Source organism: Procambarus clarkii, chromosome 2 (assembly GCF_040958095.1).
Source record: "Procambarus clarkii isolate CNS0578487 chromosome 2, FALCON_Pclarkii_2.0, whole genome shotgun sequence".
Taxonomy (NCBI): domain Eukaryota; kingdom Metazoa; phylum Arthropoda; class Malacostraca; order Decapoda; family Cambaridae; genus Procambarus; species Procambarus clarkii.
In genome coordinates this window covers 38,530,247-38,547,735 of record NC_091151.1, presented here as the reverse complement: position 1 = coordinate 38,547,735, position 17,489 = coordinate 38,530,247, and the positions used below count along the sequence as shown (strand labels likewise).

The 17,489-nt window shown below is 39.0% G+C and overlaps 1 protein-coding gene and 1 non-coding gene across 2 annotated transcripts in view; one reads left to right on the top strand and one right to left on the bottom strand.

Annotated features, from left to right (window-relative positions):
• TTLL15 (tubulin tyrosine ligase-like 15) overlaps positions 1 to 10,880 on the top strand; it is a 71,815-nt gene extending 60,935 nt beyond the window's left edge. The window contains exon 6 of the mRNA XM_069324560.1: positions 1,799 to 10,880. Coding sequence (XP_069180661.1) covers positions 1,799 to 2,434 — 636 coding nt within the window. The 3' untranslated portion in view covers positions 2,435 to 10,880. The remainder of the gene's footprint in view (positions 1 to 1,798) is intronic.
• Positions 10,881 to 13,035: 2,155 nt separating this feature from the next.
• Positions 13,036 to 13,198, bottom strand: LOC123762475 (U1 spliceosomal RNA). The gene has a single exon (XR_006773362.1). It is a non-coding gene; the product is annotated as a U1 spliceosomal RNA (small nuclear RNA).
• Between the last annotated feature and the right edge of the window lie 4,291 nt (positions 13,199 to 17,489).

Genomic DNA, 17,489 nt, shown 5'->3' with positions numbered 1-17,489 from the left:
TGTCCCTCTTACGGTCGTGCATGTCCTTCTTGAATGTCCTGACTTCCAGGACGAGCGTGTGTCTTGCTTTCCGACCGCCCCTCGCGGTCACCTGTCCCTCGATAGAATTCTTGGTGACTCGGATACTTTTGATATCGTTCGCCTTATGCGTTTTTGTTCTCGTATTGGCATCCTTGGTGATATTTAGCGCCCTCTGATTATTTTGCGCATTTGATGGTGCTACATAGCCTTCCCGGTTTGGTGCCTTCTTACCCATGAAATGGGTATTAAAACATATTCTAAGGTCAGTATAGTATTAAGTACATTACTTCATATCTTTGGCTTATGATTCAATAACTAAAATAGCCTTATTTTAATTCACAAACGCCTAAAAAGAAAATTAGAAAATGATACATCCAACATACAGGTACTGTATATATTATTCAAATACTGTAATGCATTGACACAAAGATTTATGGTAAAGTGGGAAATAATGATGTTGAAGCCTTACAAAGATCTACATGAACTCCACAAATGGTCAGAAGACTTGCAAATGCTTGTTAATATCGACAAATGCAAGACCTTGCATGTGGGGCATAGAAACCCATGCCACAACTACCAAATTAATAACATTACATTGCAGAAGATTGATGAAAAAAAGAATCTTGGAGTCAAAATCCACCACTCACTGAAAGTTGCACACTGAAAGGAGCAGAAGTCAAAAAAGCTAACCAAACCCTTGGAATAATCAAGCGTATCTTTGACTTTAAAAAAACAGAAGGTAGTGATTTAATTGTACAAATCTCTGATGCACCCACATTGGGATTACTGTATCCAAGCATGGAGATATCATCTTGAGAAGACATAGCTGCTCTGAGAGAAAGTGCAACACCGGGCAACAAAAATTATTCCGGAGCCAAGTCACTTCAAGTATCCAAGTCAATACATATACGTGATACACTTCACGTATCCAAGTCACCTCACATATCCAAGTCACCTCACATGTTGATGGCCACAAGGCTAACAACACTACAAACCAGGCATGACAGGGCGGATCTCATTGAAATTGTTAAAATAGGTACTGAACAATTTGGAGAATGTTGATCTGGACAATTTCTTCAAAAGGTCAGATATAACACTAACAAGGAGCAACGATTTCAAGCTCAACAAGCCACAATGGAGGACTGAGAACAGGAGATGCTTTTCCACATTATGGTTATAAACCCATGGAACCGTCTACCCGCCGAAATCGTAAATTCTAAAACTCTGTTGAATTTTAAAATCCAACTGAAAAGATTATCAAGGCAAATGGGGGGATTTAATCGATCATGCCCTCTTCTGATGTTAGCACTAGGTCCAGAATGTTGTTACCTTGAGTGGGCTCAACCGCATGTTGTATGAGAAATGAGTCCTGCCCCAGGTCTAAAAATTGATCAGCTTGTGATGTTAGATTTACCCAATCTATTGTCTCGTGGTTCAAATCTCCATTATAAGAGTTTGGGTTTGTGATGCAGCATTGATCACATTATGCAGATCAGTAACTTCCTCTGCTGTTACTGTGTCAGCCCTGTAGCATACTCCCACTGTCAGGAGTGTAGGAGTGACCTCCCTAATAGGTTACTCCAGTGGCTGGTGTGACCCAGTAGGAAGGAGCCATCTCAGCGAAATGGCTTCAAGAAGCTACCGAAGCCCTACCAGGAAGAGGTTTTTAAATACATGTAATGCTTTTTTTTTTATTTATCTTGCTATTTAATAGCCTGATTTAAATTTACTCAAATATGACAAACCATTTCTAATGTACTGTACTTTCTTTCTGTAGGATCCAGAGGTAGTGTGGGACTCCGTACGAGATGCTATTCGCAATGTGTTTTATGGGAAAGAAGCAGACCTTATTCAGGCTACATCACACTACCCAAGACCTTCCAACTTTTTTGAGATGATGCGATTTGACTTTGTTATTGATGATCAACTCAAGGTACATTTAATGGAGGCGAACATGTCTCCCAATCTTTCGTCAGCTCACTTCAAGGAAAACCGTCTCCTGTATGAGCAGGTGCTTTACAATCTGTTCTCTCTGGTTGGTGTGGGTCGTTATCTACACTCCAGTAGTCTAGCTTCACAGTCTCCTGATGAGTATGAAATGCAAGTTGCAGCGAAAGATGTGGTGGTGTTTCCTGACCACTGTGCCACAAACTGTCAAGGGGGTACTAGTGCTTGCAATAGAGTTGAATGTCAACTGTGTTTGCCATGTCTCTCAAAAGAACAGCTGGCTGACTTATCACGTGCATATTTGGAGCATCAACAACGAGGGGCATGTCGTCGAGTAGTGCCTCAACCTATTAACCCTGACCATGCCCATACTGCTGCTAATATGAGTAACCTTACTCCTGAAAATACCCTGATGACAGAATGGTTCCGGGGACAGTGCCTTAGTGATAAAATATTTTGTTCATAGCAAAGAACTAAGCAAGTACAGTACAGTACTTTATATAGTTAATACAGGCATATGCAAGTCAATCATTTTACTCTGCCATTTTGTGGTATTAATTTTTTTAACAATATGAATGATACCAAGGATTGACACTTATGACCTATTGGTTTTCTGCACAGGATATTGGCTGTAAAATACAAAAATGGGGTTTCCTGTTCGTAGACTAATCTAAATCATTGATGTATTTTATCTTATAACACTGATTGTAAAATTATAGTACAGTACTGTGCAGCATCTTTGAATAAAGAAGAAATATTGTACAGTATTATATTATATTATATAGTGTATCATATTTTGCATATGTACATTTCTGTAATTATTTTTTACTATTGTAAATAATTTTTTTTGTAATTGAAAATATTTCAGATACCTGTATATAAAGTGAGTAATAGGGCTAATTATCGATGGATGTTCTTTTACTCATATATTTAAATAATATCAGGGCTACAATGAATAACTAATAATGATTAATAATCAATTAATTAATCACCTCAGTCATAGTTCCCAGGTGCAATAAGCATAGGTTATTGTGTCTTGTGACCCAAGAACCAGTCAGTGTCTTGGGTCACTGGTTAGTGGGGGTTCATTTTTAATCTAGCAGCTGGATAGAAAGTTAATGTAATAAAAAAATTTAAGACTCATTATAGAAAATTTCTGTATGGGTATTACATTGTCATTAAGAAAAAATTTCCTTATACAGTAGAAACAAAAAAAACAAACAAAAAAACTTCAGGACTGAGTACAGTGGCACCTTTGTTTTCGAATTTAATCCATTCCCAGAGATGGCTCGTAACCTGAAAATTCGTAACCCGAAACAAATTTTCCCATAAGAAATACATATAATAAAAATTTAATTAATCCGCTCCACACTCCCAAAAATATTAACTACAAAATACATTTCATACATAATAAACACAAATATTTTGTACTATAGTATGTACAAGTTCTAACCTACCTTTGTTGATGACTTTTTGGCATATGGATGATGGTGTGGAGGGGGGGGGGGGGAGGAGGAGAGGGGTTAGTGTTTGGAAGGGGAGTCCCCTTCCATTATAAATTCAGGCAGTGATGACATTTCTGGACAGCCTCGCTCCTGTGCCAGTTAAGTCCACTACGGGCTCATCATAGCCCATGCTACTTGGAACTTTTTGTTCCCAGTAGCTGAATCTTAAACAAGACGACGACTTGGCAGTATTAGGGGCTTACCATAGCCCGTGCTACATGGACATTTCATTCTGAGTAGCTAAATCTAAAACAAGAAGACGACTCAGCAGTAGTGGTAAGTCCACTACGGGCTCACCATAGCCTGTGCTACTTGGATTTTTTTTCCAAGTAGTGAATCTTAAACAACGACAACGACTCGGCAGTAAACAGAAGCGAAAAAGAAACGGGGAAAAAGTTCCCACCTCAATTTAAAAACTTTGACCCAAATATCACAGTAACAAAGTTATCGCGAATAACCGAACTCAATTACGGGCTCACCGTAGCCCGTGCTATGTGGACATTTCATTCCGAGTAGCTAAATCTAAAAAAACAACAACAACAACAAGAACAGACTTCTCTGGGGGTACTCTCCTATGTTTTGCCTGCATAACAATAGGACCTGGTTGTGGCTCAATGCCTGTTTTTCTCACTAAGAACCTTTCCATAAAGACTTTTTTTCCATCTTAACACTTGTCTGTAGTGAGACATCACATTGTCATTAAAAAGTGAATGCAACGTCCTTCTACAGCTTTATCTGGGCGAGTCTTTTCAGCAAACTTTGCAGTTCTTCCCATATTTCACACATTTTCTTAATGAGGAAGGGACATCCTTTTTTACCTCTACTCACAACTATTATCTTAGGTTGAAATTTACCACTGACTTTCTTGGGACCCATGGTGTGATATATAATATTACTTTTATGTTTAGAAACCAAAAAAACTGAAAAACAATGAAATTCTTTACAAAGAATTAAAGCACAATTGTCACTACGTGGGGGGAGGCACTGTTGAACTGATGCGCGGTCACCCATTCCACCAGGAACCACATGCTCGGTTGACCCATATGTGTATCAACAAACTCGCAACCTGAGGCAAAATTCATAAACCAAATAAAATTTTAGGAAGAAATTAACCTCGTAGCCCGAAAAGATTGTAAAGAGGAGCATTTGTAAGCTGAAGTTCCACTGTATTGTACTGTCACTAAGACCAGACTAGGTTGATGACACATGTAGAATAGAGTACTGAACTTTTTCAAGAGATCCAATGTGACTTTCTAAAGAGATAGCAATGGCTTGCACAAGAAGAAGCTGTTTAAAGTTCTCTATGACTCGCTCTACAGAGGACAGATAACATAAAATACTTTTCTTAAACTATAATAGTCCTGTGGAATAATCTATTCACAAAGTCCATAAAAGCAAAGACTGTTACAATTCAAAATAAATCTGGAAAAAAGTACACATGGAATCATCCATAAGCCATCAGCTCTCCATCTCTGTTAAGTCCACTAGGGATTCTGACTAAAAGATGAAAATATGTATCAAACATATGGTAGTTTGTTACTCTACTTCTTAGACTTCATTCTGTACTAAGTTCCGTGGACGTTCACACTATTCCCTATTCTTTATTTTGCAAATGTGGGATGCTTATTTCTTTTACATTGGGCTCTTCAATGACTGGATTGCCTTGAACCCCTGCTGATTGGTTGAGCCTTGTGAACTTTGAGAGAGATCATTTGCTGCAAGATTGTATTCCTATATAGCACCTCTATTGTTTAACTAACTGCCCATGTGTGTTAAGACTAGAGTCTGTTCAAAGTAAAGTCCCAGTTGGAAGAATCTCTCTTTTTCTAGAGCTTATGATTTGATGATCATATTGCCTTTTTGGAATATGTGGTTTTATTTATGTTACATTAACTGGAATTTTATTTTATAATTTTTTTTAAAGCACAAGCATTCAAGAAGAGACAAAAATTCTATTATAGTGGTCCCAGTAGTACAGTCAGGTTCATCCTGACTCAAAATTGGGAATTCTGGGTTCAAATCCTGGGTGGGACAGAAATGGTTGGTCATGTTTCCTATCATCTAATGCACCTGTTCAGCTGCAGTAAATAGGTACCCCAGGAGTTGGTCATCATCTTGTGAGAGTGCATCCTGGGGAGGGTTAGTAATTTGACCATGAGGTGAGGGGTGGGGGTGGGAGGGGGACTTGAGTATAAGGCTAACAGGTATATACACGTATAAGGCTAACAGGTATATACACACTGGATGCCTGTGTCACCGACACAATGAATTACATTATATAATCTTGGTCTGCCTTTTGATGTCCCAAAGCAGATCTGGAACCAACATCATACTATGTACTGTAATGTACTCTGCCATTCATACTAAATTTTCTCAAGTAATTTAGCCTTTTTATCCATAATATGGAACTACTACTTGCCCTTATCTGCATTAGTCTGATTTCTGTTGCTGGAAGACATCTGTTCAACTTGCAAATAATTATACATCAGAAGAAGAGCACATGGAAAATGTTCAAGTAATGATGGGTTCCACTACACCAGCATACAGGTTCTTGATTTACAGCTGCCACATTAAATAAAAAGGTCTTACACAAACTGTTTTGTATAATTTATAGTACTGTACTTTACAATACAAGCACAGTAAAACCTAAACAAATAACTTTTGTTAATATTTATTACACTTAATTAAGTACAAAAATGTAAAAGTACAGTAGCTAAAATATGATTCATGTTGTTGGATATTGCTACTGTATATGGAGTCGATTTGGAAATCCTGGCAAATTTTTATGACCCTGGATAGGATTTGGGTTTAGAGAAGTGAGATCTGACTGGAAATTTATTTTTGTAGGTAGATTTTTATTAAATAGAGGTCCAGATTATAGAGGTTGCACCATATTCATTAAATTCTTTGGCTATAGTTTGTTTTGAGTAATGCATCTATAAACTAAAATCTCTGTATTGTATTCAAATTGTAAGACAATTCTCTAGTCAAAAGTTAAAATCATTTTTAATTTAAGTTGAATATACAAGTCTTGGCTGGGTCGGACTGCTTTGAGAGATGGTTATGGTGGTGGCTGCATAATGGGGCTCATTGGTCCCTTCTGAAGTTAAGGGAGTTGGAGGTGTAATACATCACTTAGTATTAGAGGTGATTGTTTGAGGGGATACGAGTCAAAATTTTGTCCCAAAACATATCAACTGTGCCTAGGTCTAAGGCTAAGCGATTACATGTTGAACCTCTAACAAATACAGTGTAGTCAATTTATAGAAGTACTTTACTCCTTTTATTGCATGTTTTATAGAAATACAGGTATACTGTACTTAATGAATGCTATGTTTCTAATTATGTGGAGAATTATGTGGGTCCCTGCAATTGCACCAGAGGTGGTACCCCTATTTTATATATATATATATATATATATATATATATATATATATATATATATATATACATATATATATATATATATATATATATATATATATATATATATATATACTGTGTATGTGTGTGTGTGTGTGTATGTATGTATGTATGTATATGTATGTATGTATGTATGTATGTATGTCGTACCTAGTAGCCAGAACGCACTTCTTGGCCTACTATGCAAGGCCCAATTTGCCTATTAGACTGAGTGATATTCTTTATTTTCAATAAATTGTTGCCTATTGGTTTATTTTAAATATTATTATTATATTATATTAAGAACATAAATTATTGATTTAGTTACGTTAGTTTAGGTTAGGTTAAGATAGGTTACGTTAGGTTAGGTAGGGTTGGTTAGGTTCAGTCATATATCTGCGTTAGTTTTAACTCAAATTTTAAAAAAATTTGTTCATACATAATGAAATTAATAATATCATTTCATAAGACAAAAAATTGAAAAATATTGAAATTCTGGAAAACTTGGCTTATTAGGCAAATCAGGCCTTGCATAGTAGGCCAAGAACTGCATTCTGGCTACTAGGTATGATATGTATGTATGTATGTATGTATGTATGTATGTATGTATGTATGTATGTATGTATGTATGTATGTATGTGTATGTATATATGTATGTTTTATTTTGTTTTGGAACCAATGTTTTGTCACTGCCATGTCATTGTAACCATGTTCTCGTGTCTATAATGGATACCTATACAGTACTGTAGTTTAATAGCTCCATTCATGTTCACACCAAAGTGTTGTATTGTTTTCAAGAAATATATATTATTTGTTTCAATGTATTTACTCTGTATTTACTCTGAGAGCCATTAACACTAGTGACTTTGACAAGGACAGGAAGTCTGCAGCTTGTTGAAGGTCCCCCCCATTTGCCTTGATTTTTTCCAGCTGTATTTAAAACCCAACAGTTTTTTGGCATTAATGGCTTTGGTGGGTAGGCATTTCCATGGGCTAATAAAGCATCGCCTGTTCTCAGTTCTACACTGTGGCTTTTTGAGGTTGAAACTGTTGCTCCTTGTTGTGTTACACTTGACCTTTTGAAGAAATTTTCCAGATCAACATCTTCCAATTTGTTCAGTATTTTAACCCCTGCACTGTGCACCTGTTTTTGGCAAAAACTTCACAGTGCAATTGTTAAGGACATAACTTTGTTATTTTTATAAATGGTCAGGTAAAGTTTGTCAAAATGTTTCCAAACTCGACTATTTTCATTTCAAAACACAAAGAGTGATGAAAACATTAAAAAACATTCAAATATAGCCTAAGTAAAAAAAAAACGCATAACTCTCAAAACAACATTTGTTGTTTGGCGCAGTGCAGTGGTTAAACGTTCCAATAAGATCCGCCATGTCATGCCTGGTTTGTAATGCTGTTAACCCTGTGGCTCTCAACTGTTCCTGATATGTGAGTCGACTTAGCTCTGAATTTTTTTTGTTGCCTGGTGTTGCACTTCTCCTTATCCTTCTGAAGATGAGGTCTCCATGCATGGATGCAGTAAACCAAATGGGGGTGCACCAAAGATTTATACAATTGAATCACTACCGCCTTTCCCTTGAAACCGAAGGTATGCTTGATTATTCCAAGTGTTTGGTTAGCTTTTTTAACTGCTGTTCCTACCTGCTGTGCAACTTTCATTGACTGGTGAATTTTAACTCCAGGGTCCTATTCCTCATCAATCTGCTGCAATGTAATGTTATTAATTTGGTAGTTGTGGTTCGGGTTGTTGTGCCCCACATGCAGGATCTGGATACACACAGGATGTATGTATCACAGTAAAGTAATCTGTTTTTGGATAAATTTAAAAAAAAGAAATAGGAATTGATTCACTTTTGTTATTTATTTGATATAGAAAGTGATAGTTTCTGTATGTATCACAGTATTATGTAATCTGTTTTTGGATAAATTTAATAAAGGAAGAAATAGGAATTGATTCACTTTTGTTATTTATTTGATGTAGAAAGTGATAGTTGAGATGAACAGCAAAATTTATTTGCAACAGATAGTACAATACAGTATGACTGAAAGCTTAAATGTATGAAGTTTAATTTAAATAAAATCATAATGCAGCCATTCTTCAGATTTGTCCAACAAAAACTATTGTGCTGTTCAGTATACAGCTTCATGTCAACAGTATTGAAAAGGAGGAAGAGGGGAAATAAAGTAGGTCTATTCTTATACTTCTATCAGAAAATATCCACAGGATAGAAGTACTGAATATGAATGTATAAATAATATGTGCATTGGAGTTTAAATTTCTTCATACCAACTTGTATTTATTATTAAAATGGCATTCAGATGAAGCTTATTCATGTTTTCTTGAAGTATTCTTGATGCAAGATAAAACAAAGGTTTTATCTTGTTACTCTTATTGAAAAATGTTGGATTAAAGTTCTGTTATTGGTACTTTAAGTGACATGTATAAGAAAGTGCTTTTAAGTAGAGTATTTAGAAAGGACTGAAAAGATTATTATAAATGTTTGTGACAAGGTTAGGGAAATTTAAAATAATATTTACGATCTTTGTATTTGGTTAAGATTATATTACCTAGCATGGAGAGTACAGCATATTTATCAAGGGCCTTTTGAGTGATAGTTTTATTAATAGAATAAATACTGAGAGAAAACTTGTATTATATAGGAAAACCATAGAAATTATGAATGATTATAGGGAGGACATGTTACGTTGGTGAACTTTGTATTGTTCACTAGTTATGATTTTTGATCTATCAATGTTTTAAGTAATGAAAAGTGATACTCAGGTTTTATATAACTATCTGTGACTTCTACTAGTGTTATTGTTATGCTCATGCTAGTTTTTGTAACTCTTATCTCAGTTGTATAAGTCAAATATGCTTCTCACATACTTTTAGTTTGTAACTTTTTTTTCTTCACCTGTACTGTACTGACAACTACAGCATCTACCGAATAGCATCCAGTGAGATGCATCCTCAATCACATAGGTTTTGTCATACTTGCATTTAAATGTATTGAGAGAGTTCACCTCTAATACTTCCTCTCGAAGTGTGTTTCACTCTGACTCACTTAAGTTCCTCAATGTGGAGGCGCTATCACATGTGAGAGTGAGGGGACAAGGAAAGGAAACCTGTGTTTTCAACTATTGTCTTATGTTAATTCAATCCATCATTTCAAAACTTGGAAGTATATTCTTTATCATGCACCTGTTTTGAAATCTGTATGTATGTATTTTTCTACCAACACCCACATTTGTGACAGCAATCACACTTTTGTTATTTATCTTTTATACAGACATTTTGTAAATGCAAAATTTGATGTACAAAATTAACATATGCTTTGTAGCTGGAATACACACTAATACAACACTAATACACTATCTTACAGACATGACAAAGTTCTTGTACAGTATTTTTGCCCTGCATCTGTCACATATTTTAATACTGTATTATCTGTCCATCCTGCAGCGTCTATACCCATTTGGCAGCTATTCACCATCGCTCATACTTATATAAGTCATAGATAGAATTTACCTTTTCTATTTGCTGCTAATATACCTTTTATTCAAATTGTATTTTTGTTGATAAGAAAATCTGTTACCAGGTGTTATGAAAATTTATACCTGACAGTGTTGTTGTTGATGCATATTTATATATAAAAAAGGTGCTTTTGTTAAGTATTTAATGGTAACTAGCTTTACTTTTCAAGATGTTGCTTGCATTTTCTTTGACTGTAAGGGTAATGGATCAAATGCACAAATATCGGTTATAGGTTATTGCAGGCAGACAACCTATAATTGGCTTTAAATAAACCTTTAATAAGCAAATTGAGGAGATATAGGCTCTCTTCTTAATCCAGCTCTTCTATCTGTGAGCTATAGAAATATGCAAACTATATTCCTAAATGCCTTACCCCTAGAGACATGTAAAATTATATATAATGCACTTTCTGTAGACTATAATTGTTCATGAATAAATACATTTATAGAAAAGTGTTTATTTTGCCTTACGGAAAAGTGAAGATGCCCTAAACATTCAAATATTAATGAATCAGGCTTCTGTTGTTATTTTTACATACAGTACAGTATATTGTTTCATAATTTGATATTAAAGCACAATTTTACATTGAAATCAATGATGAACTATTTACAAACATTATGAGCTATCCCATTTGGCTATGCTTAAAGAGTAAAAATGTAAAAAACGTATGTAGAGTATTTGTGAATTTTATGTAAAGATTTACATCATGTCTTTCACACTCTCCCAAATGCTTTGTTAAGTTCTGAGTATATGATTAGGAGGAGACTTGCATCTCGGCAACTAAATGCGGCTGTTACCCCGGATTCAATCCTCTTATCCTTTTTGACCTCCCGATCATGTCACCTCTGTGCCTGGCTGCCAATGCACCTGCAGTGATGTCTTCTATGGAATTATGGTCAGATGTCCTTTCTGTCATCCTGATATTCTGAGGACTGGAGTAGTTATTAACAGAGGTGTTCATTTGGATGCTATCCCTCGTAACTCCCTCCATGCCTAAAGGAGAACAGCTATTGGTGGTTACTTATATTCATCCATTCCTTCAGATCTAATTATAATTCACTTAAAATAATTATTCTTGTAAACCTATCCTCAGAAGTAAAGCTTTTGTTACCAGCAAAAGTATTCAGAGTACAGTATTTATTAGAACACCTACTACCCTTTTAGTTCTAATATTATTACTTGTTCAGATTATTAAACACTACTAAAAATAATACAGTAGTGTGATCCTTTTCCCAACTATGGTTTGCTACAGCACTGTTACCAGCCATGATTCTACACGCTTTTTTTGTAATCTTCAATCCTGATCTCAAGTTTTTGCCTTGTTTTCCCCCACAGACTTCGTTGCAATCTCTACAAGGTAATATATACATGCCTCCCAGATTTGTATCTACTCTATTCTTACATACACTTTCCCTAATTGTATTGGAGTAAAACCGATTTTATGTTTTGTATCAATTACATTATGGATTTATTTAATTGAGGGTTATATGGTAATTTCAAAACTATTTTCTTATCAGGATTCCAAAAGCATCTTTTGGTTTCAGTGTACAGAATGCCTGTAGCTTTACTATGTGCTTTTTCAATGAACCTTGAGGGATGACCTAAATCCAAAAAACTTAAATAAGAATTCAAGTTTGGTTTCTAGGTAAGACTGGTCACAAATCGTATGTGCTTTCAGATAGAATGGTAAGTACACTCTGCTAAACTGAATTCGAATGATACAAGAAAAAATAAATATATGAGTTTGTATGTGTCTTTCTCCTAAAAGAAAAATTTGATTGTAATTTGATAATTAATTCTACTTACACTGCAATTCAAAAGGGGAGTTCTTTATTAACTTCTCTTACCATAGTAAACTTATAAAATACAAAGGCACTGTTTTCCCATAGCAGGTGAGCACAAGTTTACAGTATCCAGAATGCTCACAACACGTCTATCTGAGCATTCCTGTATGGAATGCTCTAAAGAGCACAGTACTATACCTACAGTCTAGTACTGTACCTACAGTCTAGTATTGTACCTACAGTCTAGTACTGTACCTACAGTCTAGTACTGTACCTACAGTCTAGTACTGTACCTACAGTCTAGTACTGTACCTACAGTCTAGTACTGTACCTACAGTCTAGTACTGTACCTACAGTCTAGTACTGTACCTACAGTCTAGTACTGTACCTACAGTCTAGTACTGTACCTACAGTCTAGTACTGTACCTACAGTCTAGTACTGTACCTACAGTCTAGTACTGTACCTACAGTCTAGTACTGTACCTACAGTCTAGTACTGTACCTACAGTCTAGTACTGTACCTACAGTCTAGTACTGTACCTACAGTCTAGTACTGTACCTACAGTCTAGTACTGTACCTACAGTCTAGTACTGTACCTACAGTCTAGTACTGTACCTACAGTCTAGTACTGTACCTACAGTCTAGTACTGTACCTACAGTCTAGTACTGTACCTACAGTACAGTACAGTGTACTGTAGGTACGTACGTATGTATTAAGGTTTATATTTACTAAAAAAAATATTGTTAAATGATTGCTGCAAACATATGTGAAATTTAAATTTCACATACTTTTTAATATTAATATCATCCTAATTAGTTTATAAGGGGATAGCGCGAACGCAGTCCCCTGCTAACAAAAATTTCGCACCCGAGTTAACCACATTTGGGTTAATCGCAAGGGTCAGCGCCGCCGGAGTGCAATGGCGAGCCTCGCCCTGGGAAAACCGCCTTCGTGATCACGGTGTCTCCTGTGCCAGGTAAGTATGAGTCTTCCGCTCTCCCCGCAGCACCAACCACGATACGCTGCCTACCTATGTCGGCCAATACTAATATTATGGAAAATTTTTAAGTTTACTTAATCAAACATTTTTTTGTAAAACACACTCATTTTAAATTATAAATTGCTTAAAACTGTGTTATAAAAAATATTTATATACAAATATAGTTTTAAGGTATCATGTATCCCTGTACATGCACACCATAGGCTGCAACTCGCAGTTGCAACTTACTTGCAACCGCGAAGCTGCAAAAAATCCAGCAGCTTCAGTTGCAAATTACTAGCAACTGCAGTCGCAACAATTACATGCAACTTATAGTTGCAAATATTTTATTATTAATATTTACAATTAATAAATAGTTTTATCGCCTAGTTTCACCCAACGCGCGCACAAAATATTACATTAAAAATACAAAATTACATTGATTTTTTTCCGTAAAAGTTAGCCGTTATTCTGAAGAGGTCTTTAGGAACACTACACAGATCCTATTCCAACTTTCACCCACGCATTCAAGCCATTAACCTTCAGTGAGTTACACAATATCAATATCTCGGAGTGTGGATAGATTAGTATCCCCTTGGGCTCACATGCGCTAGGAAAACGGTACCTTTGTTTATCAAGGAAATTATAATTCAATTTCTTCTTTCATAACAACCCGTCCCACTATCGTCGTCGCCCCTAAATCAACACAACATAACAACCCGTCCTCGACTCAAGTCCATTACATCCAGCGGTCGACCCCACAGACGCATTCATAAATTTTAATATGCTGTTCATTCAAAACGGGAATTTTCTCAAGTATAAATTAATATTATAATAGCATATTGTGCATATATAGGCATAGGTTAGGTTAGGTGTTTAGGTTCTGTTGGCGATTATTTGTATTTGTAGTACGTGGGTGAAGCATTTATAGCGTTGTGATTCGAACAAAATTCGTCAGTGAAACACTTGTTTCAGCCCGTCCTCCAAACAAAGATCCAAAAGTGATTCCATGCACCCGCCAAACCCCCTGTTTATGAATGAAAAGCGGTTTACACACGACTCACAACTGCTGACGTTCGAACATATCCGGAACAAGTGCTTCACTGACGAATTTTGTTCGAATCACAACGCTATAAATGCTTCACCCACGTACTACAAATACAAATAATCGCCAACAGAACCTAAACACCGAACATAACCTATGGCTATATGTGCACAATATGATAATATATTATAATATAATTTATATTTGAGAAAATTCCCGTTTTGAATGAACAGCATGTAAAAATTTATGAATGCGTCTGTGAGGTCGACCGCTGGATGTAATGGACTTGAGTCGAGGACGGGTTGCAGCTCACTAGGTCGTTTGCTCAATCTGCAGATTAGTCCACGTCTAACTTAGTGATTAAGTGTGTTGTGTGATAAGCGTGTGACGGATATATCTTAAGTGTTACTGAATAACAAAATAAATATGTATTCGGGCACAGTGAGTTACAGGAACTGGATGTCAACTAACGATTACTGAATAATTATTGTGGTATAAGTGGCGTGAGAACTTTAATTCTTCGTTTCTTGTCTAGCAAGATTCTGAAGTGCACATTGTGGTTATGACTGAAAGACCTTTTTTATAAGTATACTTTCATTGTTTCTTGTGTCCCAAGATCCTAAAAGTCACATTTGGGGTGTAAGTAAGGTTAAGTAAGGCATCAGGGCAGTAAATGTCATTTCTATACGTGATTTTGTTGATTTTGTTGCAAGTGTTGAGTGCTCTGTAGAAAATACCTGTTGAAAATTATCCATTTTCCTCGTGGCAAGGTCTACGAGCTGCTTGTCGACAGCTCCAATTCGTTGTCCAGTGTTTCTTGTCTTAGTGTTGTGTTTAAGACGTTTTGAAAGAATCGTGAATATTACATAATATATCCAGATTGAAACTCACAAGTTTGTGTGTGTGTGTCGCGGTCAGTGTCGTGTCAGCCTCACCAGACGAGGGACCCAGCGTCCTCGTCTGACCTCACCAGACGAGGGACCCAGCGTCCTCGTCTGACCTCACCAGACGAGGGACCCAGCGTCCTCGTCTGACCTCACCAGACGAGGGACCCAGCGTCCTCGTCTGACCTCACCAGACGAGGGGCCCAGCGTCCTCGTCCTTCAAGTAAGGTAGGCAACACCTCGAGCCTCAAGTGTCACCTTCACCTGAGCTGCTTATGAAGATAAAGATAAAAATGTGATCATTCATATAGGCAATGTATTATATTTGAGGATTTATTGTTATGAAGACTTCATTTCTTGTGAATAATTTAGTTTCGTGTCTTTACAGGTAAGTGCACCCAAACAGCTCCTCGTGGGACAATGTTCTTCTACGTCTAAGGTACGTTCCAATTTTCTTGTTCCACAAAACACTCTTTGTGTAGATTACAAGACAAAGTTCACAATGTAGTTTTGGGAAGTACCAAAGTCCTTCACTGAACACGGGCACTAGAACCCCCTACCTCGGTCTTGGAGGCACTAGAGCCCCCTACCTTGGTCTTGGAGGCCCCTAGAGCCCCCTACCTAGGTCTTGGAGGCCCCTAGAGCCCCCCTACCTTGGCCTTGGAGGCCCCTAGAGCCCCCCCTACCTTGGCCTTGGAGGCCCCTAGAGCCCCCCCTACCTTGGTCTTGGAGGCCCCTAGAGCCCCCTACCTAGGTCTTGGAGGCCCCTAGAGCCTCCCTACCTTGGTCTTGGAGGCCCCTAGAGCCCCCCCTACCTTGGCCTTGGAGGCCCCTAGAGCCCCCCCTACCATGGTCTTGGAGGCCCCTAGAGCCCCCCCTACCTTGGTCTTGGAGGCCCCTAGAGCCCCCCTACCTTGGTCTTGGAGGCCCCTAGAGCCCCCCCTACCTTGGTCTTGGAGGCCCCTAGAGCCCCCCCTACCTTGGTCTTGGAGGCCCCTAGAGCCCCCCCTACCTTGGTCTTGGAGGCCCCTAGAGCCCCCCTACCTTGGTCTTGGAGGCCCCTAAAGCCCCCCCTACCTTGGTCTTGGAAGCCCCTAGAGCCCCCCCTACCTTGGTCTTGGAGGCCAACAGAGCCCCCCCTACCTTGGTCTTGGAGGCCAACAGAGCCCCCCCTACCTTGGTCTTGGAGGCCAACAGAGCCCCCCCTACCTTGGTCTTGGAGGCCAACAGAGCCCCCCCTACCTTGGTCTTGGAGGCCAACAGAGCCCCCCCTATCTTGGTCTTGGAGGCCAACAGAGCCCCCCCTGCCTTGGTCTTGGAGGCCAACAGAGCCCCCCTACCTTGGTCTTGGAGGCCCCTAGACACCTTTACCTAGTTTTGGAGGCACTACAACCTCCTGCCTAGGTAATGGAGGCACTCGATAACCCCCTAACCCGGGCCTTGGAAGTACTCGATAACACCTCGTAACTCGGACCTTGTGGGCACTCGATAACCCTCCGTAACTCGGGCCTTGGAGGCACTCGATAACCCTCCGTAACTCGGGCCTTGGAGGCACTCGATAACCCTCCGTAACTCGGGCCTTGGAGGCACTCGATAACCCTCCGTAACTCGGGCCTTGGAGGCACTCGATAACCCTCCGTAACTCGGGCCTTTGAGGCACTCGATAACCCTCCGTAACTCGGGCATTGGAGGCACTCGATAACACCCCCGTAACTCGGGTTTTAGAAGGGAATTGAGACCCCTAGCCCGGTCCTTGGAGGGAATTGAGACCCCTAGCCCGGTCCTTGGAGGGAATAGAGACCCCTAGCCCGGTCCCTGGAGGGAATAGAGACCCCTAGCCCGGTCCCTGGAGGGAATAGAGACCCCTAGCCCGGTCCCTGGAGGGAATAGAGACCCCTAGCCCGGTCCCTGGAGGGAATAGAGACCCCTAGCCCGGTCCCTGGAGGGAATAGAGACCCCTAGCCCGGTCCCTGGAGGGAATAGAGACCCCTAGCCCGGTCCCTGGAGGGAATAGAGACCCCTAGCCCGGTCCCTGGAGGGAATAGAGACCCCTAGCCCGGTCCCTGGAGGGAATAGAGACCCCTAGCCCGGTCCCTGGAGGGAATAGAGACCCCTAGCCCGGTCCCTGGAGGGAATAGAGACCCCTAGCCCGGTCCCTGGAGGGAATAGAGACCCCTAGCCCGGTCCCTGGAGGGAATAGAGACCCCTAGCCCGGTCCCTGGAGGGAATAGAGACCCCTAGCCCGGTCCCTGGAGGGAATAGAGACCCCTAGCCCGGTCCCTGGAGGGAATAGAGACCCCTAGCCCGGTCCCTGGAGGGAATAGAGACCCCTAGCCCGGTCCCTGGAGGGAATAGAGACCCCTAGCC